Source organism: Corvus hawaiiensis, chromosome 2, assembly GCF_020740725.1.
Source record: "Corvus hawaiiensis isolate bCorHaw1 chromosome 2, bCorHaw1.pri.cur, whole genome shotgun sequence".
In the NCBI taxonomy this organism is placed as follows: domain Eukaryota; kingdom Metazoa; phylum Chordata; class Aves; order Passeriformes; family Corvidae; genus Corvus; species Corvus hawaiiensis.
In genome coordinates this window covers 32,924,023-32,947,632 of record NC_063214.1, presented here as the reverse complement: position 1 = coordinate 32,947,632, position 23,610 = coordinate 32,924,023, and the positions used below count along the sequence as shown (strand labels likewise).

Genomic DNA, 23,610 nt, shown 5'->3' with positions numbered 1-23,610 from the left:
GCTATTCTCAGCTGGATTTTGGGACCAGTTACCAAGCCTGAAGAACGGAGGCTGCACAGACTCTTTAATTGTGACTGATATTTGGCCTAATGTGCCCTCCTTTGGCACTATGACATATATGAGGCCACACCACAGACTAGAGACTTCCATGGTGGTTTTTTTCAACTTTGACCAACTTTACCACCAAGGCCACTTCTATTCAGGTCAGTTCTGTTTAGGCCTTTTTTTACTGGGCACGGAGACATGAAAATAGGACCACATACAAAAGTTGCAAGTCTACAGTGACTTTTTAAATTTATTAATGATACATAAGGAATAGGCTGGGACTAGTGAGCTCTTAGGCTAAGTGTTAATGTGCTTTCCACACTCCATAACAGCTGTGCAATTATGAAAGAGATGGGAGTAACATGAACTTCTGTTGCACCTTGGAAAAGGCTGGTCCTCTGTCTTGATGAACTGTTGCCTCCCTTCCCTCTGCTCCCTCAGGCTGTCAGGTCAGTGCCTGTATTTTAACCTTTGATGAGTCCACAAGTTAAACCATTACTGACTATAATCAAATCCCCTCCCTGTTTCCGCTCTCCCACCTTCATCAGCATATATCTTGATGTCAGGCTATGGTTGAGGGACAGCTACAACTTAAAACTGACTTGTTCACATAAACACAGTTGTTGGGTCACACAGACATAGAATGTAGGAAGAAACCTACAGCATTTCAGCATCAACTATGCATTATATAACCTGTATATAAGCATTATAAGGCCACTTTCACGATAGGTGTGGAAGTTCTGCATAATTAGAGGAATTAAAAATTTGAGATTTTATTATATTTCACTATTATTATAATAGTGAAAATCTCATGCTACTGAGATTATAACTTAAGAATACAGCATTGTGGAGGCTCCTATTTGCTTTAAAGATCTATACTCTCATGGTAAAGTCCTTGAAACTGGTCCAGTGACTGGTCCACCGTGAAAACTTCCATTACATAAGAGAAAGGTTCTGTAGGAACTGAATTGACTCAGAATTACATTCCTCCTGAGGTGAAGAACCCAGAACAAAGCTCATTGATTATTTAACCCTTCAGAAGATAGCTTAGGTGGTTGCTGATCTGCTGATCCCTGTTGAATTTCTGTTGGGGTTGGCCTCCACTGGCAGCAGGAAGCTGAAGAATCCAGCATAAATCCAAGCACATAGTGAGCTATCATGTAGCACACAAGGAGAAAAAGATAGGCCATAGCTAGTATGAGAACCAAGATTTAGGTAGTTTTCCTTTATGGTCTATAGGATCTCATTGGGTCCTGTTCCCAGCTCGGTAGAGAGGACAGTTCCACAGACAACTCTTTCTTGATAGGCCATCCCCAGGCTGTAAAGAATGGAGCCAAATTCTTATTCACCTGCTGAGAAAACTTCTGTGCCCACAAGTTCATCTTAGAAGTGTTGTCTTTTGGGATGGAGGACATTTTCTGGTAGTCTGAGAAGAGGTGGGTGAAGGGGTCCCAACCAAACCCTTCCTGCAACTGATGGAAAAGAATGCAGTGTAAAAACAATTAAGTTATCATTTCACTGGCATTATTCCTGTGTTACACACAGTAGAAAATTCCACAGGCCTCTGCAGTGTCTTTTAGAACGAATGTAAATTTAGATGAAAGCATCCAACTTTCAGGCTTCAGAACATAACTAACAGCACTAAAGTACAGAAAAATACCTCCCCATTACACTGGCCTCCCAAAACAAACAGAGATCAAAGATACATTGGGAGTAGCCAGAAGTGTCAGCAACCTATTATATAAGCTGCTGCTCTGGGGACAGTGAAAAAGCATCAGAGGGGGCACTGACAGAATAGCTAGAAAGAAGGAGCACAGGAGAACAAAGAGTATTGAGAAAACAGGAAGGAGAGATTATGAACAGGGCATGCTTTGGCTAAGAATAAGAACAAAAGGAATTCTTACAGAAAAACTGCTGTTGCAGAATTAGAATTGTTCTTTCATGTCACATTTATTCCAGCAGTCCTGTTAGGAACCAGATAGGAGATGGGAGATCCCAGCCTATAAGTGTGGGTGAGGCGGTGAGGCAGTGGCCAAACTGGTAAGGTATTGTGGGAAAAATTCTCCTCCTCTTAAAACTGTTTCACTCTGTATAAATATTTTATTACTCATTTCACCAAAAAAACCCCCAGAGGTTGACTCTTCAGCTTGATGATCCAGGTGCTTCTCCAGGATGTGGAAAAAGCAGGATCAATACTCCTCCGGTAAATACTCTTTTGCTCATATGAAGTGTGAGAGCTCTCAGACAAGGGAGCTGAGGGATACTCACCTCACAACAGTCAGTAGCTCAAGCTATCATAATGGACATCTGCTTTGCAGTCCCAGTTAAAATCAGGTTGAGTGCTCTCTCCATTAGGCTAATTGTTTCTAGGAGGATTAAGGGAAAGCGGGAAATCTCTCTTGCATGCTTCCCGAGAGAATGCACTTTAATCTAGGACAGGGTTCATGTTTTAGTCTCGACCACAGTGAGGGATCCAGTTCCTTGTGCAGGAGGATAAGCTGAGCCCATCCTCTTGTCACTTGATGGACTACACTGGCTCCACCCAGTGCACTGAATGATATGAACACCCTCCTCTTCGTGTGTTTTGTAAAAGGCCATGTAACTCACCAGGAGACTGTTCAAAGCCTGGCTCTTCTAGACACTTTACAGTGCCAAGGTTTTTTGACAACTAGCCCACTATCCCACAGGAAATCTGCCCTGGATTAAAGAGCTGTGCTCAAGTTTGATCCTCCTTTTCCCATGTTGCATAACAAGCAGCAGTTCCTGTTTCTCTTCCAGGGAGAAAGATTAGAACATAGCACTAAGCTATCTCCCTGAGTGGCTAAGCCAAAGATTAGAACATAGCACTAAGCTATCTCCCTGAGTGGCTAAACCAAAGATTAGAACATAGCACTAAGCTATCTCCCTGAGTGGCTAAGCCCAAGTCTGGCAAAGGAAGGTTTTCAGGAGACATCAGCTTTAGGCACTCTGCCTGTTTACCTCTCAGGTGCTTTCTGGGCCCAAGATAAGCCCTGACAGTAATGAAACACTTACAAGGCTTCACAGCTACAGCCACCAGGCTGCAGACATCCCTCTGACACAGGCTTCAGTGACTGCACTAAGAACACACACACACTTTTCTCTGTTACCTGCAGGTATGTCTCCAGAGCAGTCCACACATTCCAGTCCTTCAGCTGAGCACCTTTCTTCAGATAGTCTTTTATCCTTTCCTTCCGACACTGTGGCCTGAGTGCCTGGTGGGCCTGATGCCTGGGAATGCCCAGCACCTCCTCATGAACATAGACAGACCAGAGGTTGCATGTGGCCTCTGTGGTGTGAGGAGGAAACTCCCATGCCTGCTGCTGTTGATTGTGTCCCAGCTCATGGACGGGACCCCAAAGACCAGAAGTTTTCATATGCTTCACATCTAACATCTCCTTCGTTGAATCCAGGTGGCCCATGATGGGGTAGCCAGAATGCATCCAGCCTGCAGGAGACAGGTAACAACACGTGCCAGTAAGTGCTCACCTCAGTGCTTCTGAGACATAAGTTATTATTTATTTCCTATTTTTTTCATTTCTCTAGTGCCTTTCCTCCCTCTCACAAATAACACTTTTTTTACTACCATGAATGACCAACTTTTCCTAGTGTGACATAAGGAAACATATCAAATTTCACCCTAACAAATAGTCACCCTAACAACAGTCCAACAAGTAAAGGCAGGACTGAACCATCAGTTAAGCACAGCTTCACCTGCTTTCCCTTTATACACATAAATGTACACTCATGGTTGGACTGAAGTTGAGGTTTTAGGATGAGGAAAAAAGCCTGGCCATTGCCCAGAACACACCTGGACTCTCACAGGCTGAGCATAGTTGACACCAACACAACCATGCAATAATGTGATTCAGCACCATGGCACTCCTTGAGTGCTCCTGTGCAGAGTGGGAATACTGCAGGCCTGCACTCCAGTGGCAGTGGTGTGAATGAGACACATGGAAAACACAGTTTGTCATGCCTAACAGCTGCAAAGCCCGTCATACCTAAGCCTGTTTGTAACCTTGCAGGATAGCTATTCCATAAACAACTTCCCAGCAGGTTGCTAGGCAAGAAACTTGCACTGAAAGGGCTTTTACTTATGTCTCCTTGGTGTCTTCTTCCCTAATTGGTCCTCCTTCTTGAAGATTCCAAGAACTTCATGCAAGAGCAATGCCCCCAAATTCAAACACCTGTTGCAGCAGGGGATAAGCAGCCCTTCACACAGAGGCAGCCTCGTGAGTGAACAGGAATGGCAATCCTCTTCCTGCAGGAACTAGTGAACATGAACATGAACGGCCTGGAACTGTTTTCTGCAGGAACTAGTGAAGATCTTGAGCTTCCTCTTTTTTAATAAGAGGGATATATGCAATTAGCAATCACTAGCACCCAAAAAGTTCAGATCCAGAAATGTGAGTGAAACCATTTAGTCCACCCAAGCCAGAAGAAATTTTATGTCTGTAGACAATGATATTTTTAACTGGCATTTGCTCAGCATAGCAGAACCTAACACTCCGAAGATGTGCCACAAATTCTTTCCATTGTTGCTTAGCAAAAGTTTAGGGCATCAGGGCTCATGCCAAGCCCTTGTCTCATTGTGGGATGAAGAATTTAAATGGTTTATTTTAGAAAAAAACTGAGCAAAATTTTTATTGCAAAGCTCCATGTTTACCATATAATTTGATTCTAGATCGAAGGCATTCAGTTCATAACTGGAAAAGCTGGAGTGGGGGAACGTCAGCTGCAAAAATACACACTCCTGGCCTTTGACAGCAATACCATATCTACTTCCCCACTGCTGTCATCTCAGGCACACATCTTTTCAGGCTAAGCTTTGCCCACAATACCCTTTGTGAGCCCACCTCCAGCAAGTTGGCACCCAGAGGTTTAACTGTCCTGTGAACAGTCCTGCGGCTGAGCCAGAGAAAAAATAGAAATCGGGTCACTGCTTCCCAGCTGTACTGGCTCTGCAGTGCATTCAGGAGGGAGAATGAGTAACTACATGTGAGCTAAAGCCACTGCAGTCAGCAGCTCTGCATCATAACACACCCCGACAGGAGAACAGCTGAGGAGACAGCACCAATTTTGAGAGCAGCATACAGAAAGGTCAGTATGTTTTTCAAGCCCTGCCTTACCACGTTTCCACCCTGATGGAGTAGCTCACAATTATGCAAGGGTCACAGTCATTTAACACCTCACATATGTTCCCAGTCTGGTTTTAGCAAAATAACCTTGAAGGAACAGACACTGCTGCTAGAGGCCACTTGCCTCTTAGCCCTGGAGAAGGCCATATGGCAATGTACCTACCACATGAGATCTGGACATCTGTTACAATCCTCTCTGGCCTTGGGAATTTTGCTGGTATGGCTGCCAACTTGCTTATCGCCACCATGATCTCGTTCCACAGGGTCAGCAGCGGCCGTGGGTCCTCCATGTGGTGGATGCTGTCAGATGGCACTGTCAGGATGAGATTCTCCACAGCCAGCTCTGCCCAGGGAGCAGGGTAGTGCCGGATACAGGCCTCCCACTGCCTTTCACAGGTCTCCCCTACAGCAACAAAGCAGAAAACGAGTTAAGCACGATTCTGACTTTGGAGTATGCTCACAGAGGTCAAGGTCGGAGAAAGAGACCATGGGCATGAAAATTTCTTGGAAAACAATATGTGGTAGTTGCGTGACTGAGGGTGGTGGCTGTTAAACAGCCAGTCCTCAATCTGTTCTTGGGAAGCCTCTTCAGGCTCTTTAATAGGTAGGAAATAGAAAAGGACTGGCATATAACAGAACAGCATAGCGAGAACAGATCCCTGGTTTGTATCAGAGAACAAGAAGCATCAAGTTTCTCCAGTATCTATTTTCTTTTTGTCCAGCAGAGATTCGCTGTTTCACATAACAACCCTGGTTCTGTTCAGTTTGAGAGAGAAGAGAAGAGAGGAGAGGAGAGGAGAGGAGAGGAGAGGAGAGGAGAGGAGAGGAGAGGAGAGGAGAGGAGAGGAGAGGAGAGAAAAGAAAAGAAAAGAAAAGAAAAGAAAAGAAAAGAAAAGAAAAGAAAAGAAAAGAAAAGAAAAGAAAAGAAAAGAAAAGAAAAGAAAAGAAAAGAAAAGAAAAGAAAAGAGAAAAGAAAAGAAAAGAAAAGAGAAAAGAAAAGAAAAGAGAAGAGAAGAGAAAAGAAAAGAAAAGAAAAGAGAGAAGACTGCTGGAAACACGGGACATTCAGCAGAGATGTCTTGTAGGGCCTAGAAATGTCCATACGGGGGCACAGTAGTGCAGGCAAAGCACAAAGAATGCTTTGCCGGGGCAGAGATCAGTCTCCCCCTCCCAAGCACAACGGTTTCCATCACAAATAACAACTCCAGCCTCCAAGAAATGTTGGTGTGGACAAACCATGCCCATTTTGTGAAAGCTCTTTCACCTACTCCCAGCCACATAGCAGGCTCAGAGTGACTAAATGACTTACCCAGAAGCAGAGATTCATAGAACTGTACAATAGTTTGGATGGAAGAGATCTTAAAGGTCACCTGCTTCAACCCTCTTGCTATGAGCAGGGACATCTTCAACTAGATCAAGTTGCTCAGAGTCTTGCCCAATTTGACCTTGAATGTTTCCAGGAATGAAGCATCCATCACCTCTTTGGGCAAGTTGTTTCAGTGTTCCACCATCCTCATGGTGGAAAAGCTTCTTATTTATACGTAGTCTGAATTGATCCTCTTTTAGTTTAAAACCACTGCCCCTTGTCCTGTTGCAACAGGTCCTGCTAAAGGGTTTGTCCCCATCTTTCTTGCCCTTGGTGAAGCCATGCTGGTTGTCCCAAATCACCTCCCTGTCCTCCATGCCTTAGCATATAATCTAGGAGGATCTGTTCCATGATCTTCCCAGGCACAGAGCTGGGGCTGACAGGTTGGTGGCTCCTGGGGACCTCCCTTCTACCCTTCTTAAAAATGAGTAGAAAAATGGGAATCCCAGAGGACAACATAGCAAGGAAAATAAATCTGGGTATTCCTAAATCCGAGTATTTCTAAGACCTTCCTAAGCACAGCACAATCTTTACTTTCAGTCACTGGGACAATGGCATCTGTGAGCAGCCCTCGGGCAAAAAGCACCAAGGTAAACAAACCTACCAAGCTTGAAGAAAGGAGCTCTGACTGCCCCTTCCACCGTGATGGGCACATTCCCCAGGACACTCTTTGCTGGTACCACGATGTAAATGAGGCCACCCCAGAGGCAGGAAATGGATTGTTTCTGGCAGGCAACATCACAGGTTCGTATTACCACTGGTGCCCGTTTCAGCTCCTTGGCTTGAGAGAGGTCATCTGTGTGACACCCAACCTGCACCTGGCAAGCAGAAGTGTAGGAACAGCTGGTCAAAGGTGTGCCAGTGTGGCCTGGCAGGCTGACCTCAGCACCCTGAGCTCTCCACTGCAGCACTGTCCCTACAGAGCATGCACACAGAAGCAGCCTTCTGACTCCAGCCTAGTTCAAGTTTTCAGCCTGTGGTGACCAGAAGCAGTAAACACAGTAAAAAAGAAGTTAATGCTAGCCCTGTCTCAGACAGTCTTACAGCTGTACTTCTAGTATTCCTGGCTCAACTACATCCTTCACCAGCAGGTCAGGGTACTGCAGTGACTTCTTCCACTGCACAGCACTTGCATTGATCATTCCTCCACCCTTCACCAGCATCAAAGTCACTTCCTATAACACGAGTTGGAGAGATGTGGTCACAAATGGCTTCTTTTATCGTGCCTCTTCCTTAGAGCTCTCACAGTGAAACAGACTGCATATGGCTTCAGGATCAGACAGAAGCACCTGAGTTAACTTTGCATTTCAGCTGCAGAAAGGTCGCTGCAAAAAATATCCAAGCAGATAAACATTTACCTCTGCTGTATTCTGCAGAGAACAGGATCCCAAGTAATAGTGCCTATCTCATCTGGATACATCTACATGAGCAGTAGTGACAGCACCATCAAAGGAATTTATGAGAGATCTGGAGAGATGGAATCAAGTTTGGTTCATAGAAGGGCACAAGTACTTTTTTCGGACCTGAAAATCACCTTGATCAGGTTTTTTTGTACCGTAACAGAACAAAAAACAGCAGCCCTCAAGCAGCAGCCACACTCAATTATCCCACCAGCACACAGAACAGGAGGAATGCAAAAGCAAAGTGTGAGGACACAAGGTGAAAAAATGATGCCAAAGCATTTAAAGTGCCACAGGGTGGCAGCAGTAGGAAAGGGCGGGAAAGGTATTAAGGAGAAAGCCATTAAGGAGAAAACCCTTCCCCGTGCTATATTTGAGCGCTCAACCAACAAATACACAGGTGTAAAGCAATGCCAGGCAGAGCGAGCTTACCTTCAGACCAGCACCGACCACCAGGCAAGGGCAGGTGATAACTGCTGTGTGCCCTTCGGGGAGATAGAGTCCTGTGCTCCTCCAGGCTGTCTTTCCTAAAACGTAAGAGAACAGTCCTGAACGGTCAAGCACTTCCTTGTCCAGACCATCAGTGATCCTGGAGATTTCAAGTTGCAACAGAAGAATAATCTTCCATCCTTTCCTTTTCCCTTGCTCTGCACTCACAGAACCATCTCGCATTTACCCAACCTATCAAAAACATTTTCAAAGAAATGAACAAAATCATCACACCATTAGCAAGCAAGCCCACCCAGATTTAAACTTCTGGAAATGCAAAGCTTAAATGTGTTTACTACTATCCTTCAAAAATAAGGGGAAAAAAAGAAGCCAAAACCTCAACACCTCCTACACTCAGATCCTCTTATCCTAAAGCCCTCTTGAGAGGTGCCAACTGTGGTAGTATTAAACATGGCTGAAGTTGTAATGGTCATAAAACATTTCCCAAATAACAGACTAACAGTGGCATCACATTTTTCCTTAGTGACTAGTCCAGCACAAACTGGAGCCCACAAGAATTGTCATTTCTAGCTGACTGAAGTGATGAGAAAGCCTCAAAAGATGATTCTGTGCTAGGTGTACCTGTAAGAAGGGTGCCACTAGAATTCAGCATGTTTCTAAACAGTCTTCCCACAGAAATGCAAGTCTCCTCAGCATGAATGTCTTTAAACACTTGCAATTTACAGAATTTACAGTGCAAAATGGATCCATCTCTATTGTACTGATCAGGCAGATTCCACTCCCTAGTTCTGACACAAAGTTTACTTAGGCGTATTTCAAACCAAACACCAGAAGTCCTAAAAAGCTGAACTGTCATTAAGCACCCAGCTTACAACCTTTCCTGTCATCCAAGAAAGCAGGACCAGTTTTGTCAAGCCCAACCCAATCCAAGGAAAAATGCAAGTTAGACTATATCACAGTGTTTTACCAGTTCATCTCAGTTTTGCTGAATTTACACGAAAGGGAGTTTTGAAATGGTGTGCAGGGTTTGCTAGCTTTTCTTTCTTTTTTGTTTATGTGAAATGACACAAATTCTGAGTATTTTCTGCTTTTGTCCTGACTCATTAGTGTTAAAACCAGTGAGAAGTTATTCTACAACTTTTCTCTCTGCGCCGCCACTGCACTCAGACATTGCCATTCCAGAACAGCCTCCTTTAGCTCATTAGAACAATTCGGAAACAACTCCTCTAAATCATATTCTAATACCAAAAAAGTCTGTCCAGAGGATAAACCTTACTAGTGGAATTTAACCCAGAGTTTAAACATATCAGTTGTGAGCAGGAATCTCAGCAAGCTGATACAGGTACAAGGCCTAAGCTTAGATAAATCATTAATGGTGTATTTACTCAATACCTTGGCTTCAGTGATGGTGTCAACCCAAGAAATTCCCACCATACTTCCAGCATCTTTCACCCTCAAAACCAAATCTTCCTTCTGTTGTGCTGATACACTGAGCTGTGGGACTGTGCTATAACTCAGGCTGAAATTACCTAGATAACAAATAAACCTTTTGTTTCTAACTCCCACCTCTTTGTAGGATGGCTCCATAGACAGCTGTATCAGCACAACTACAGGAACAGCAACCTGCAGTGTGGAGTCCAAGGTTTCTCAGAGAAGGTTTCCTGCCAAAGCCATTGTGCTGTGCAGGTGCCCTGTGGCACTTGTTAGGGGTTCTCCAGCCAGTGCCTGTGCACCAACAGGGAGGAAGCAGGACTTCCATGGGATGTTTCAGGGTGCTGACATCAAAAGGAGCCTGTTTGCCACTGCACTGAGGTCAGCCTCCTCTCAAGCCCACGGTGAAATTGCACATCTGTGCCCACGTTCAGGCGTCCACAGACACAGGCACACTGAGGGCAGGCACCCCACTGCTTGCTCCCAGCAACAGGATGCCTTGATAGGAAGAGAGATAACTCCTCACCTGGGTTTGTGCCATCAATTTCCACAGTGACAGGGAGGGCACAGACCCCAGCAGCAGATTTCTGCAGCAGGGCCCCGCAGTCTGTCATGGTGAGGGACAGCTCGGTCGCCATGCAGAGAAGCACTGCCTCTTTGGAGTTGCTCTTGACCGGGCAGTGCCTGCTGACCTGCGGGATCCCACTCCTCTTGAGCACTTTGGTCAGGATGCGGTGGAGCGAAGCATACGCCGGGCAGTCGTGGGCTGGGATGTGCAGGAAGGCAGCGCAGTCCTGTGCCAGCCGGGGCAGCCAGCCCTTCAGGGGCTCCGTGAGCTCCCGGCGCTCCTGCAGCTGCGTGCTGAAGAGCAGGAGCGCCCTGCGGAAATGGTAGTGCTCCCCCGGGCCCACGGGCGGGTACTTGGCTGCCTGGCCTCTCTGCCCCAGGATGCTCAGCCCAAAGCGGTTCAGGATCCTGTTGCCAGGATATTTTGCCACAGCGGCTTTGCCACAGTTCTGGGAAGCCCAGTACCAGGCCTGGCCCCCCATGAGCAGGCCACCTCCCTCTGCCACGAACGCGTGGATCCTCTCGGCATCTCCGTTGCTGTAAGAAGAGCAGCAGTACACGCTGAAGCCGCCTGCCAGCTGGGACACCTGCGACTTCACCTCTGCCTGAGACAGGAGGCCGCACAGCGTCTTCAGGCGGGGATCCACCCCCACCAGCCCCTTCCTCCCGGCATCCAGCCAGGAGACAGCATTGAGCAGGAATCTGGCCAGCTTTGGGGAGAAGAGTTGGCTCTCGTGGGTCGCCAGCAGCACGCGGCCGCGGCCGTAGCGTGCGGCAGCCAAGAGGCAGCGGTGGGAGCTGTCCAGGCACAGCGGGAAGGAGAGGGCTCCGTGCACCAGCAAGGTGGAGGGGATGCCCCCCGTCGTCAAATCCAGCTCCGACACACCGCGCAGGAGAGACTCGGCATCAAGGCTCAGGGTGGCCTGGTGCCTGCAGAACCAAGAGAGGTCCAGGTTAGCCCCCTGCCCAGAATCCTTGGCACAAAATAATTGGTGTCATAGCTGAAACTTAAGGAGCTCTTTTCTTGATTTCACAGAATATTCTGAGTGAAGGATCTAGATTCTAGAAGGATCACTGAGTCCAACTCTTAAACGAGTGCCCCATACAGGGATCAAAGCCACCTCCTTGACATTATTAGCACTGTGCTCTAACCGACTGAGCTATTCTCAGTGGCCATCCTTGCCTCTTCTTTCTCCTCCATCCCAGTACATCATGCTGTCAGTTCTTCCATTAAAAAAAAAAAAAAAAATCATCAAAACCTCATTTTTCTCCTTTTAAAGCCTCAGTTTTTACAGCCAAGCAAATCTGTAGGTATCTCAGCCCTCATTTAAAAAAAGGAATGAATAGGTCAAAAGGAAGCTTCTAGACCTCTGACTTTGAAGAGCCACTTGAAAATCTAAACACATTGTAGAAACTCAAAAATCAGACCCTTCATATTTTTAAAACTGCAGGTTTAAACTGGACATAATGTGGGAATTGGCTTACCTCCTTTAAGAGAAACTTTCTCTACTTGCCCCACCCTAGCCTTTACAAGCTAGGCAAGCCCAAAACATTTCTGTGTCTTTTCCCAAGCTCTGCCACTGTTGAGAACTGAAGAAAGGAGTGCTAGGACAGATGGCCTACACGGACAGGCAGACACACGGCTAGACAAAGAGTGAGTGACTAGAAGTTGAATTAGAGCCTTAACACATACACCTCAGTTAGCTCACATTGTTGGTCTCCACAATAAAAAGAAATTAGGCTGTGCAAGGCTTTCTTATCTCTGCTATTTCCATATAACTCCTATATGTCACTGTGGAGAAAGACATGCTGAATTACTCTCATTTGCTCTGTGTACATTTTCGCTTGGTTCTGCCAAACACTTTTCCCTCAGCACCTGTGAAGTATCTGTTGTTACACGGCCATTGCAGCCAACTCAGTGAGAATAAATGATGCTGCCCTTCTTCATGCCCGCAGGACAGGAATTAAATCTGCAGCTCTTCTTTGATTATTACTTTATTGAGACCTTTTGTCACACAGAGCATGTGCCCAGGCATATGGCACAGCCCCTGCCTCAGACTGAAGTCTGATTCTCTGCACACAAATCTGGCAGGAAGACCCAGATGTACAGAGCTGTTGCGTTACACAGAAATCTGAGATCTAAATTTCTCTGTTGTTTCGGATTCAAACAAAATCCCCACAAAAACAACCAAACAAGGTTGTAATTCACCCTTAGTTATCATTTGCAGTCTTGTTAATTGTGATGTAATTTTTCTCTTCTGAACTCGTCTCCCCTCTCCCTCTTCCATGCCCTGTGCGTGAAGCAGTGGGAACATGCCTGTGCAGTGCAGGTGGTAACAAGAAGCAACCAGCAAATTTTAATTAAGCAACCTGATTTGTTAGCTGTGTCCTAAGCATTTCACTGAATTCAACAGCAGAGCTCTCTATGACCTTTACTGGTGAACAACAAAAAGTATCAAATTCCATTAATTGTTTGAAAATACTAGAAATTTAGTGCTCTATATCCACAAGGAAAAGGCTGTGAAGGAAAGACTTGTAGGGAGATTTACTGTAATTGCTGTGGCTTTCACTGCAGTGAAATGAAGCTGCCACATAGAGGAAGTGCAGCAGCACTAAGGCTCCTTGGAGAACCTGCTCTGTCTTGTGTAACTCAGCAGAAAGTGGCAGGAGAAAGAGCCTGGCATAGCCATTGGCAAGGGGAGGAAGATGGCAGGGCAACATCCAGGACTCCAGTGTCTGGTCAGCTGTACAATATGAGTTGTAACAGCCCTGAGTTTTACACCTGATAATCTTGGACCCAAAGGGCCAGGCTGGAATCCCAAACAAACCAGGACACTGAGATTTCCTGCCCACAGCCTATGTCAGAAGCTGAGAAGGGAGGAGGCACCCAGCCTCAGCTCTGACCAGCTCCAGGGTCTTACCTGCAAGGAACAGGCTAAACAGGTTTAGCAGCTGTCAGCCAGAGCCTGGCCCCAAGAGCTGGCCTGCTGCTTCATCTCCAACCTGGTTTTCAGCTGTGGGAAAGTTGCCCTAAATGTAGAGATGTGTGGGGAGCAGGAGAGGAGTTTCTCCTCCTGTTCCTGTTTTGCTGCATTTCACTCAGGTACATTTGATCATGCAGGCTGCTCTAAAAGATGGCTCCCCTCATTTCCTTCCCCTTGAATGGTTTCCCTGGGCCTGGCCCAGCTGACCTGGAAGCAGCTGAAGACAGCATTCTTTCCAGTTGCAAAGAATGGGAAGGTCCCCTTTAGACTGGAAGGCAACAATTCCATCCTGGCTATTAAAGAAGCAGCACTCACCATCACCCTCACCTCTCACCTCCCAAATCTTGTACAAATAACTCACCTGCATAACCTGATCAGAGGTTTAAAGAGAGGGCAATTCAGATACTCACGGGACAACTAATGGGATCTTGGGAATCTTCTTGGCGACTTTGAAGACACCTTTTTCCACGGCGTTCCCTGTGAAGTACACGCCAGCCACACTGGTCACCTGGTTCCCAGGGAATTCGAACAGCACCTTCTCCTTGCCGTGTTGACTCGCCCAGTACCAGGCTTGGCCTCCAACGAGCAGCCCTCCACCCCCTTTGACAAATTCCACAATGCCTTTGGCCTGGGAGCTGTCATAGGCATCCATACAGAACACCCCCATGGAGGGGCTGGGCTCTGCCCCTGCCTGCACTCGGGTGCCAGCCCCGAGCAGCACCTGGGACAGGGAATCCAACTTAGGATGAACCCCAACCAGGGCCTCTGGGCAAGGCTTGAGCCACTCCACAGCATTTCTGAGGAACTGGGAGAACTTAGGGTCCTTCAGGATTCCTTCGTGGGAAACGACCACCATGTGGCCCTTCCCATAGTGTGAAACAGCAATCAGGACCTGCTTCTTAGCGCTCAGGAGCACAGGGTAGGCATCCTCTCCAACAAGGAGCAGCTCACAGGGAACAAAACCTCCAGTGAAGTCCCACGGCCCGACACCATCCACTAACCGCTCATAGGTGGCACAGGGATTCATCTCCAGGACACTCCTGCTTGGTGGAGAGAAGGCCAACATCCATTCCAGTAAAGCTCAGCAACAAGGAACAGCTGTAACAACCCCATAGAGCAATTTTTTTTGTTGTCAAGTAGGAACTCAAAACAAACAGGAGTCAGATTTGTGGATACAATTTTTTCAGGGATTTGGTTTGTTTGTTTGCTTGTTTAGCTTTATCACACTGTTTACACATTTAAATAGAAGTGACAAGTATACCACAATTACGGAGACAAAGTGACTGTTTCAACGAATTCTGCTATGCACCATGGAGGAAAACAGGGAAATAAAGGTATTCACTTTCCCATTAGCAATTTATTTGAACAGGGGAAGTGCCAGAGGCTCCAGGAAGTCTACTAGGAACTTGTATGGCAGAGGTGGTTTACACAGGAACAGCGAGAAAATAAAAAGACTGTATCAACACAATGCACAACATAATTCAAACACAAGTTCACATTTTAGCTCCTAATTGGATACATACAGAGCTACATGCTGTTGCTGCAACATTGTATCCCAAAGTTGCACTTTTCTACCTCTATTTAGGCACTATAAGCCTGTGCTTCGTATTAGGAGGTGCTGTGAGAGGGAGGAGAGTCAGCAAAAATGATGGAGATTACCAGCTCCCCTGCAATAACTGTGAGTTTAAGGTGCACAGTACCCGGGAGAGCAGGTCCGGGCCCAGGAGATTCATGCCCTGGTTCCCTGATCCAAACTGCTTCACAATCTCAAGAAAATAATTTCCCTGTCCCATAGCTTTGTTTCATCTGTTTTCCCACCTGTGAAGTAAGGAGAGTGTACTGACCTTGATTGCCAAGCCCTTTGAGGTCTGTGAGTGACACGTACTCTGTTGTTAAGGCTCCTTCAGTTTGAAAGTTTGGCTCAGCTTTTTCCCAAACCTGTCTTCTGCCGAGCTGGGGCGGCTGTGGCTGCGCAAACAGGAAGGCTTTGAGGTATGGGAGTATGACCCAGTCCCACCCAGTTTGTGTCATTCAGGATTTAGAAGAGTGACTTTGAGCACAACACCCACGGCAAGGGAAGGAACTGCTCTGAAGGGGCGTGGACCTTTCCCTGGCAGCATCCCGTGCCAGCACCAGGCTTCACGCACACTTCATGTTTGGCTACCCTGAAAGCAAATCTTTGTCATACAAACACACGAAAATGGCAAGTTCTGGAGAAGCTGCATCCTTGATCTGGATTTGTCACAAGCCTCAGGGTGCTTAGAAACGGCAACCTGATCAAGAATGACAATATTGGTCATCCTCTGGATATGCCCAGAACCTCTGTTTTTCACCAAAACTGTCACAGGAGTCCACTATTGTTTTGCATATGATTGATGAGTCAAAGCTGCTGATTAACATAGGATAAAAACTACACTGCCCAGTAACCTAGTGCTTGATTGCTGGCTTAGTCTGAGTCCCAGCTTTGTGTCCCTGGGTTTGCAGAAGCCCTACAGGTCTAAGTGCTTTAGGGTGTTTTACTACGAATCACGCAGCAAAGTAACACAGCCTCAGAAAATACGGAAGGTTTTTTGGTGGCTTCTGTGGATTCGATACCGATGTACCTACACTGACACACTGATCATGGTGCAGGGGAGAGGAAAAGCAGGTGGATAGTTTCAGCAGCTCATATTAAATGATAGGATCACAGAACTACTGAATGGTTTGGGTTGGAAGGGACTTCAAAGAACATATAGTTTCAAACCTTTTGCCATGGGCAGGGATACCTTCCACTAGAACAGGTGCTCAAAGCCCCATCAAACCTGGCCTTGAATTCCTCCAGGGATGGGACATCCACAGCTCCTCTGGGCAACTCGTGCCAGTGTCTTACCATCCTCAGTACCTAAAAGGGGCTACAAGAGAGCTGGAAAGGGAGTTTTTGTGAGGGCATGTAATCACAGGACAAAGGGGAATGGCTTGAAAGAGGGCAGGTTTAGGTTAGACGTTAGGAAGAAATTCTCTACTGAGGTGTCCCTATAAGGTGTCCCTGGAGCCTTCTCCAGGCTGAACAACCCCAACTCTCTGAGTCTGTCTCCATAGGAGAGGTGCTGCAGCCCTCTGATCATCTTGATGGCCTCCTTCGGACTTGTTCCAAGAGGTCTGTGTTTTCTTTGTACTAGGAACCCCAGAGCTGGATGCATTACCCCAGGTGGGACCTCACAAGAGCAGAGGGGCAGAATCCCCTCCCTTGTCCTGCTGACCACGCTGCTTTGGATGCAGCCCAGGGCACGGTTGGCCTTCTGCACTGCCAGCACACATTGCTGGGTCATGCTGAACTTCTGGTTAAACCAACACCCTCAAGTCCTCCTTGGCAGGGCTGCTCTCAATTCTCCACCCAGCCTGTATTTGTGCTTGGGATGCTCAGTTATTCTACATGGGGACGACCCACAGGATGAGGTTTGATGTAAGCTCAGCAAAGTTCTTAGCCCCCACCTTTCTTCTTATCACAGGATCTGAAAGCTAACATCCTATGCTCTCAGCCTAGGAGCACTGCTGCACCCTGGCATTTATCCAGAACAAGGTGTGGCTGTTTTGGAAAGGATTTTAACTCTCTTGGCTGAAAGCAACTGCGGCCATGTAACAGAATACCCAATTCCCATGTAATCACAATTTCTCCATTTCAACTGTATTAAGCATTTCAGAGTGGAGAAAAGGAAAGAAGTGCACACATCAGACCCAGACCAGACACAACTACAGATTATCTCCTCTTTCTAGAGAGAATGGAAAAAACAGCAGGGACAGAGAACATACCTGTCTAACAAGAATTGAAGGAAGCTGCAGAAGACTGAGCTTGCTGTCTCTCACATCAATTAGGAGGAAACAACCACTAGACCTGGGCACACACAGAAGGAAGAGGAAGATCTTGCTCCTAGCTGCCTTCCCTCTTAATGTGGAAGTAAAAATTCTCCATGACAGTGTCTCAAGACAAAGATTCTCAATTCCTCGTCTTCCCTCCTACCCCTTTCACCTCTCACCTCCAGAGGATTCTCACTCCCTGCAGAGCTGAGAATACTGAGAGTAGGTATTGGAGCAAACATTTATAAACCCTGCCAGATGACTAGTACTCTCCTAGCCTTTCTTCTGTCTCTGGAAAAGGGACAAAAATGTGATGGGAAGGTAATTTGGTTTCATTAAATGCAGACTTAAGATTCCATCATCTGCTGTCCAAAAGACATCACACACAGGCAAAAGAGATACGATACAAAGGAAGGAATACCCCTTGGTTCACTCAGGAAGAATATCTGTGAGACAGATGAGCTGGGGGAGCTCTAAGGGTGAATATGGGAATAGATTTTGTGTGTTAAGTGGTCAGTCACTTTCAGGTGAGTCTTTAAGGTCTCTATAAAACATGGGAGGACCTCCATGAGTAAAAATTATGGGACTGTGCAGTATCTGTGAGGGACAGGACAAAAGAGGCACTGAGGTGTCTCATCTGTTAGGAACACAGGCAGCCTAAGTGAGTGAGACACACCATTTCTAGGGATTTGGCTGTTCTTCCTCATTAGGGTGGGCCCATGGGTTTCCCAGTCTTTCCTCTCTTTCAGATTTGCAACCTAGCTGTCTGCACAGTAACTAAGAATCAAGAATGCCGCAAAGTCTGTAGGCAGTAAGGAATTGGTGGACTCTTGCTTCTTCCCATGTTTATCAACAAATTGAGCAAGGAGAGGAATGCTGATGTTTGGCATTTGCTGAAGAGACAAAAATACTTATTTTCATTATGCCTGTTCATCAGCAACAAGGTTTTAAACTGAAAGAGGGTAGATTTGGATTTCGTAGATTTGGCTATAAGGAAGACATTTTTTATGGTGACAGTAGTGAGACACTGTAATGGTCCTAACATCCAATCTGAACTTCCTCTGACACAGCAGGAGAAAAGGGATGGAGAGGTGGGGGGAAGCCAAGCAAGAAAGCTTGCATGGGAAATACAAAATTAGGGGAAAATACATTATGAAAACCTTTCCAGAGTTACATAATAAAAGTAAAAAAAACAAAGTTAAATATGTCTAAGGGAAATAGAGCCAAAGAAAAAGTAGATTAGGTTGCAAATTAATGAGAACTCCAAAATTAGATCAAGATAGCAATTACCAAAGGAAGCTATTCTAGGTATTTATTTATTTTTAACAATGACAGTCCTAAGAGTTATTAGGAAATAGACAGAAAATTGATAAAGCCTTAAAAAAAAAGGGTTTTTTTTAGTAAAAGTGCAGCAGAATCAATCAGGCAATTGCCACGTGTAATTACTGTTATTGGCATTATTTTCATGTGGCACTTCACAGCAATAGGTTTCAAAACATTACAATTTTCAAGCCTAGTAAAATGTTTTTGTGTTTTAAAAGGAAAAAACCAACATGAATTGCCCATCCTTTCTGGTGGTGTTACCATGGACACATTAGGGTACACTCACTGGCTAACGGGATGCAAAGAAATAGAAAATCTTAATGTCTAAACATACATTACAAGACCAGTAATCTTAATTGCTTTCAAGGCAAGGAAAGAAAAAAATGAAAGCAGCTGATGAAACATGACCAGGTATTTTAAAATTAATTTTGCATTTTGAAAGGTAAATAACATCTGAATTATAATTAATTTTACTATTTTTGAAAATCTATACCTGGGATCTAAAAAGGACAGCACATATCACATAAATGAAATCACCAAATAACAGAAATCCATGTACAGAAGCACGGAAGAAATCATAACCTTACTAGCTAATAATTTTTTAAAAATTAGACCTTGCCTAATTGCAAGTCCTACGGCCCGTAGTTTTAGGAAAGTGTTGACATCTGTTGGTGAACAGGGAGCAGAGCATCTCGGAAATCCCCGGGAAATGCAGACACAGAGCCCTTTTCCAGCCCGGCGCTGGAAGGGTTGAGTCTCATTTGCATGCCTGCTCAGATCACTCCACTGTAAATGTTGCTCGGTTTTAAAGCAGGGGATGAGTGTAACGCCACTGCTTTCATTCGAAAAGGAGCAGAAAATGTGTGTGGGCCATGCCAATCTACTGCAGCCTGCAGTGATGTGGTAATGAATATGGAAAAACAACAGCTTTATCCTCCTAAACTAAAAGGATGGCACAGAACTTAATTTGCTATATCTTGTTGGGGAGCAAGGGAAAGCAGGGATACTGGGATAGCTCAGTGAAGCTGAGACTGAAGAACAGGCAAGGCATAACTCAGGTGATGGGCAGCTTAAAAATCTATCACTGACATGTCACACAAAATAAGAGTGTAGGGTTAGACTGATGAAGGTTTGTGCCCTACTGCGGACTTCAATGGTAGCGCTGCTTATTGCAACAAAAAAATGTGCAATTCCATCAACTGAGCATTGCTTCCTTCTTTTCACTGTTATTTTTTATAATGCAGCAAGGAGAAATCATTAAAGCTATCCCTGATCTATTGAGCCATGTATTTTTCCAGCTCAGTATAAGTGTGACACACCAGCAGATGAGCCTCTGGGGTTTCCTTGGGATTTTGACAGTAACCAAACAGTCTCTCAGAAGAAATGTATGCCAAGTGAAAAAACCAAACAAACTAGTTTACTTGGCCCTTTGTTGCAATCAATCAATGTTTTAAAGCCTTACTTCAAATAACATGGGTGCATAAATGATCACTCTTGCCCATGGTGTTTGAGCTATCTTTTCAGTATCAGTTTCCCCAGGAAGGTTTTCACCACACTCAAGCCACGCTGGGTTGAATTTTGTATTCCCTGGCAGCTGGCATCAGGGGTGTCCCTGCTGATGTCTGGCTGTCAGTCCACCTGCCAGCTGGTGGCCAATCCCAGTCAACACAGAGTGTGTGGCCTCTGCCTTTATTCCTTTCTTACACCCTGTGCTCAGCCTTTTCAAGCCAATCAAGCGTGAACCCAGGGCTCTTGATGAGTGTGGTTTCAGTTCCTGTTCCAATCACAAATGAATAGTCAGGGTTGTTCCTTTTTTGGTTATTCTGTTTGCTGTTATCTTGAAATGTCATCTTTGAGCTTGTACAGACATGCATTCCTCACTTCTTTTCCCAGTTCCAGGGAGTCTGCGGTGCCAGCACGATCAACACAGCTGGGCAAATGAACTTCCAGGCCACAGCGTGTCATGGTGAGGCTTTGGTCATCCCATACATCACACTGACTCCAGCCATGGCGTCAACCCTTTGACAGCACCCCAAAGGTTCTCCCATCTTGATGGGCTTTAGGCCACCTCGAGTCCTGCCCTTGCCTGTGTAGGATCTGTCGATAAAGTTGAGCTGTGTTGCCCTATACTATCTTTTACGTTTTAAGTTCAAGCCTTGTTATCTTTAGCAAGTCTATACATAAACCTATTCCTAAATCTAGCATGTCGATGACCAGCTTTAGGTTGGCTTCATGTCCTGGGAGGTGGTTCTAGACTCTTGCTGGAACTTGTTGTTTTTTCAGGACATTTTACTGCTCAGGATGTTCTCTGCTGCCTTAGGCAATCATCTCACTTGTCTTTCACTGTGCCTGAGCACTATTGCCAAAATTTTCATTTTCTCTTCACCTAAGCGTACCCATCTGAAATCTTTCCTTTGTGTCTGCAATGTATCTTCTGAAAACAGGCCTGACATGAGGCTCCTTTACAATGCTGTGGTACTACAAGCAGGCCTTAAAAGGGGCTTAGAAAAGAGACCGTTCCGACCTGCCTTCCCTCCATCCACACCCTACTGAAAGCACTATGGCATCGATATCACCCCAAACACTCACTGTCTTTTTGCTGCTGTCTCTGTCCCCTTTTCCATAAAGCCCTGCACATACAGCCCTTCAGGGAGGCCCTCAAACAGTATCTAAGCAGTCTTTGAAAAGTTACTAAGGAACATTGCTTGCAGTATTTAAATTACTTACGTAAGGGCTTGCACTGCTGCGTTGAAAACAGTGTGATGGCTGGAAATATGAGCTGTGTAACATCTGTAAATGATCTCCACTAAAAGATCTCCTTTCCTTTCTACTACTTATTACTTTATTAGACTTGGTTCTAGCATGCTTGGCAGTTGTAGATAATTTGAGACCAGTTACACACACTGCAATTTTTAAATGCTAGATTATGAAGTAGAAAACATGCGGCTGGAAAGGTACCAGTCCCAAACAGAAACTTCATTGCCAAACATAAGACAGAATGACCTGCAAAGGTTTATTTTAAACCAACATATAGTTGGTTTATTATTAGAAAATGCAGATGAAAAAAAGATGTCAGATGAATTGAGAGCATAAGAGAACTTGTGTGCTAATGCTGACTGGAGATTGTAAATTTAGCACTGTACAAACTCATTACATGAAGAATTATCTTCTATATTTTTGCTGTGCCTCCCCCAACAAGACCTGCTAGACCTGCTGGACCAGAACCAACTCAGATGCTTCTCTCTGTGTTCCTCAGTGTATCAGGGTCTACAGTCTATGCACAGAACGAGCTTTGTACCTCCTACAGATCTAATCTGCAGCCAAATAACTCATCCATGTTAAACTGCAAATCGAGAGCAGCAAGAAGCTTCTAGACCAAATGCACACAGAAACCACAATCCTTTCCTTCTCTGCCTTCTCCCTCTGAGTCAGTTTGAAAGTATACTAAAGTGTAGGTTTGCGTAGGGTTGAAAAGCATGTTTTTTCTCAGGGGAAACCCGTAGATTTTGCCGTTTACCCCCTCCTGCTAGAGTAACTACAGGTTCTTCTAGTCTCTTTTGCTACTACTTTCCTGTGGCACCGGCAGAGCCCACCTCAGGCTGCTGGAGTCGTTGTGCATCAGGCACAGACACAGCTTTATGCCGGCACAGAGCAGCTCTGGGTTGCACAGTCAGGTCAGACGCAACCTGTATCCTCAGAGAGCAAGCTCACACTCCAGGGATTTGCATTGCCCGGTGCCGCGAGACGGCAACGCGGCTTGGAAAGGCAGCTCCGGGGCACTGCGAGCCTGCTGCCTTTCACCTTCCGTCACCGCTTTGGTGACTGACGGCTCAAGCTTCACGCTGGATATGCAAGCGCGGCGGGCGCACCAGAAGCGCGCTGCTCCCATTGCCCGGCGCTCCGCGGGTGCGCGGCACGGCCGCGGCTGCGCAGCCCCGGCGCCGCTCAGGAGCGGCGGGCGGGGCTGCGCTGCTCCAGCCCCGAGCCCAGTACCTACCGGGAAAGCCGAGGGAGCGGGTGGAGAGGAAAGTTCAAGAAGGGCCGGGAAAGGTGCCGCGCTGTGCGAGAGAGTGGGGAACGCTGCGTGGCCGGGGGGCGGATCTTAAAAGCTTGCAGTGGAAAGTTGAGCCCTTTTAACACTCCTGCTTTCGTTATTTATGGCGAAGAGGATGGATAAGGTTCTAGCCTGATTTTACATCGCTGGATTTTGCAGAAGTGTCATACCACCTGTGAAGCATGTACAGATGTTGAGTAGCCCAGAATTAGACTGGTCTGCTAATTCCTACATATTTGCACCAATGTTCTTCATATTCAGAGAGAGCACCTACTTTTCTTTATGCATTCCTAAATACTCCAGCAGCAGGTTGATGCACAAAACGGTGCTACTTTATCCGGACGGATACAGACAGGCAAGCCACAGAGCTTAAACTCCGTGCCCTAACCACGTCTTTACCTTTCCTGGTCCTGGGTAACAAATCGTTTTCAAGGACATGGCTCCTAATGAGACCCCAACCAAGGGATGCCCGAGCTCCCCGGGCTGCATGCTCGCTGCCGGCACGATGCTACTGTGCCCACTTGTACCACCTTTCCTGGGACCACCCAGTATCGCGTGGTGTGCAAAAAGAATACAAGCCATGCATCTGCACAGGGCTGCTAAAACTGAGGGGGCAGGAGGGTTAGTTTTATTTTAAATGCAGCTTACAATGTAAAGCTTCCTCAGGGCAGGACGCAGCAGCTCCTCCTCGCTGCCGGGCCGGGCTCCCCTGCATCACCAGCGAGAGGTGGGCGCACCTGCCCTGCAAGCTCAGCGCTGTAAAAGCGCGCCCTCCCCTCCTGTCAGAAATAAGCTCTTCTTCCTCTTCCGCCTCCTCTTATTTTCCTTCGTCCCCACCGCCCCGGAGCGTAACGCGGCCAGGCGATTGCCTCACCCCCGCCCCGCCGGCCTCTCCGCCCCCGGGGGCGACGCACACTTTCACCCCGGCCCCTGGCACGGCCGGGCACTTTGCGGCAGCCCGGCGGCCGCTCTAGAAACTTCTCGGTCCCTCCCTCTC

At 46.4% G+C, this 23,610-nt stretch overlaps 1 protein-coding gene across 5 annotated transcripts; it reads right to left on the bottom strand.

The window, feature by feature from the left end:
- Positions 1 to 268: 268 nt before the first annotated feature.
- Positions 269 to 23,562, bottom strand: TCAF2 (TRPM8 channel associated factor 2). 5 transcript variants are annotated; one of them, XM_048294244.1, is made up of 10 exons: positions 23,262 to 23,562; positions 22,557 to 22,786; positions 15,247 to 15,370; positions 13,813 to 14,500; positions 10,378 to 11,348; positions 8,403 to 8,497; positions 7,175 to 7,388; positions 5,368 to 5,607; positions 3,174 to 3,511; positions 269 to 1,517 (listed from the first exon to the last, which is right to left on the bottom strand). In XM_048294244.1, exons 4-10 carry the CDS (start codon positions 14,466 to 14,468, stop codon positions 1,272 to 1,274), a joined length of 2,760 nt encoding a protein of 919 aa, XP_048150201.1. In that variant the 5' UTR covers positions 14,469 to 14,500; positions 15,247 to 15,370; positions 22,557 to 22,786; positions 23,262 to 23,562; the 3' UTR covers positions 269 to 1,271. The 5 variants fall into 5 exon arrangements, with proteins under 5 accessions (XP_048150201.1, XP_048150203.1, XP_048150202.1 ...); XM_048294246.1 differs by lacking the exon at positions 15,247 to 15,370 and having other exon boundaries at positions 13,813 to 14,442; positions 22,553 to 22,786; XM_048294245.1 differs by lacking the exon at positions 22,557 to 22,786.
- Between the last annotated feature and the right edge of the window lie 48 nt (positions 23,563 to 23,610).